The sequence below is a fragment of the Zalophus californianus genome, chromosome 4, assembly GCF_009762305.2.
Source record: "Zalophus californianus isolate mZalCal1 chromosome 4, mZalCal1.pri.v2, whole genome shotgun sequence".
Classification (NCBI taxonomy): domain Eukaryota; kingdom Metazoa; phylum Chordata; class Mammalia; order Carnivora; family Otariidae; genus Zalophus; species Zalophus californianus.
This window is the reverse complement of record NC_045598.1, coordinates 172,923,103-172,924,725: the sequence shown is the minus strand read 5'-3', so window position 1 is coordinate 172,924,725 and position 1,623 is coordinate 172,923,103. Positions and strand designations below refer to the sequence as shown.

Below are 1,623 nucleotides of genomic sequence, written 5' to 3'. Positions count from 1 at the left end.
GATTCTTACCTGAAATGTTCACCCTGAGGTTGCAAGAGGGTTGGTTCCCTTAAAAAAAAAAACCCGGGGGGGACACCTGGGTGGGTTCAGTTGGTTAAGTGTTTGCCTTTGGCTCAGGTCATGATCCCAGAGTCCTGGAATGGAGTCCCCACATCAGGCTCCTTGCTCAGTGGGGAGCCTACTCCTCCCTCTGCCTGCCGCTCCCCCTGCTTGTGCTCTCTCTCTCTCTCTCTCTCTCTCAATCAAGTAAATAAATAAAATCCTTAAAAAATAAAAAATAATAAAAATAAAAAAACTCAGGGTGTTACAAAAGAAGAAATGATTAATTGGTGCTGAGAAGGAACTTAAAAAAAATGAAAACAAATGAAGACAGACAAATCTATTTTTTAAAAGATTTTATATATTTATTTGATAGAGAGAGATACAGCAAGAGAGGGAATGGGATCATGACCTGAGCCGAAGGCAGATGCTTAATGACTGAGCAACCCAGTCGCCTCCAGACAAATCTATTTTCAAAAATGCAAGCATAGGGGCCGAGTGCCGCCAACATGGTGTTCAGGCGTTTCGTGGAGGTTGGCCGGGTGGCCTACGTCTCCTTTGGGCCTCATGCTGGGAAGCTCGTCACAATTGTAGATGTTATTGATCAGAACAGGGCTTTGGTTGATGGACCTTGCACTCAGGTAAGGAGACAGGCTATGCCTTTCAAGTGCATGCAGCTCACTGACTTCATCCTCAAATTCCCTCACAGTGCCCGCCAGAAGTATGTCCGACAAGCCTGGCAGAAGGCAGATATCAGTACAAAATGGGCAGCCACAAGATGGGCCAAGAAGATTGAAGCCAGAGAAAGGAAAGCCAAGATGACAGATTTTGATCATTATAAAGTCATGAAGGCAAAGAAAATGAGGAACAGAATAATCAAGCTTGAAGTTAGGAAGCTACAAAAAGCAGCTCTCCTGAAAGCGTCTCCTAAAAAAGCACCTGCTGCTAAGGGTGCGGCTGCAGCAGCTGCTGCAAAAGTTCCAGCTAAAAAGATGGCCGCTGTGGGCAAGAAGGCTCCAGCCCAGAAGGTTCCTGCCCCGAAAGCTGCAGGCCAGAAGGCAGCACCTCCAAAGGCTCAGAAGGGTCCGAAAGCTCCAGCTCAGAAAGCACCTGCTCCAAAGGCATCTGGCAGGGAAGCATAAAGAGTATAAGAGGTTATTAAAAACGAGTAATAAAGGTTCTTTTTGACATGCTAAAAAAAATAAATAAATAAAAATAAAAATAAAAATGCAAGCATAGGAACACAAAAGTCTAGCTAAGCTTCCATTATTATTTAGGTCTAAGCAGCCTCAAAAAATTCAATGCACGGAGTAGATATTCCTTAAAAGCATGGCTTACCTTGAGTTTTCAAAAAGTTTCATGTTCAAAAGATAGAAGATATCAAACAGGAAAGTAGAAATAGTATAAAATCAAATAGGTTAGCATCTATGTATTGTTGACTATGTGCCAGCCATTGGAGTATATCACAACAGCTCTATGAAGAAGTATTATTACAATCCCCAATTTATAGTGAAGATAACATGAGGCCCAGAGCAATTTCCCAATAAGATTCAATTATTTACTTGCACAATTAACATGTAAGAG

At 42.3% G+C, this 1,623-nt stretch overlaps 1 protein-coding gene across 1 annotated transcript; it reads left to right on the top strand.

The window, feature by feature from the left end:
• Positions 1-537: 537 nt before the first annotated feature.
• LOC113911647 (60S ribosomal protein L14-like) lies at positions 538-1,229 on the top strand. The gene has a single exon (XM_035727364.1). It carries the CDS (start codon positions 549-551, stop codon positions 1,179-1,181), a length of 633 nt encoding a protein of 210 aa, XP_035583257.1. The 5' UTR covers positions 538-548; the 3' UTR covers positions 1,182-1,229.
• The last annotated feature ends 394 nt before the right edge of the window (positions 1,230-1,623 follow it).

Coding starts and splice junctions, on each gene's coding strand:
- LOC113911647 (XM_035727364.1), top strand. CDS start 549: ATGGTGTTCAGGCGTTTCGTGGAGGTTGGCCGGGTGGCCTACGTCTCC.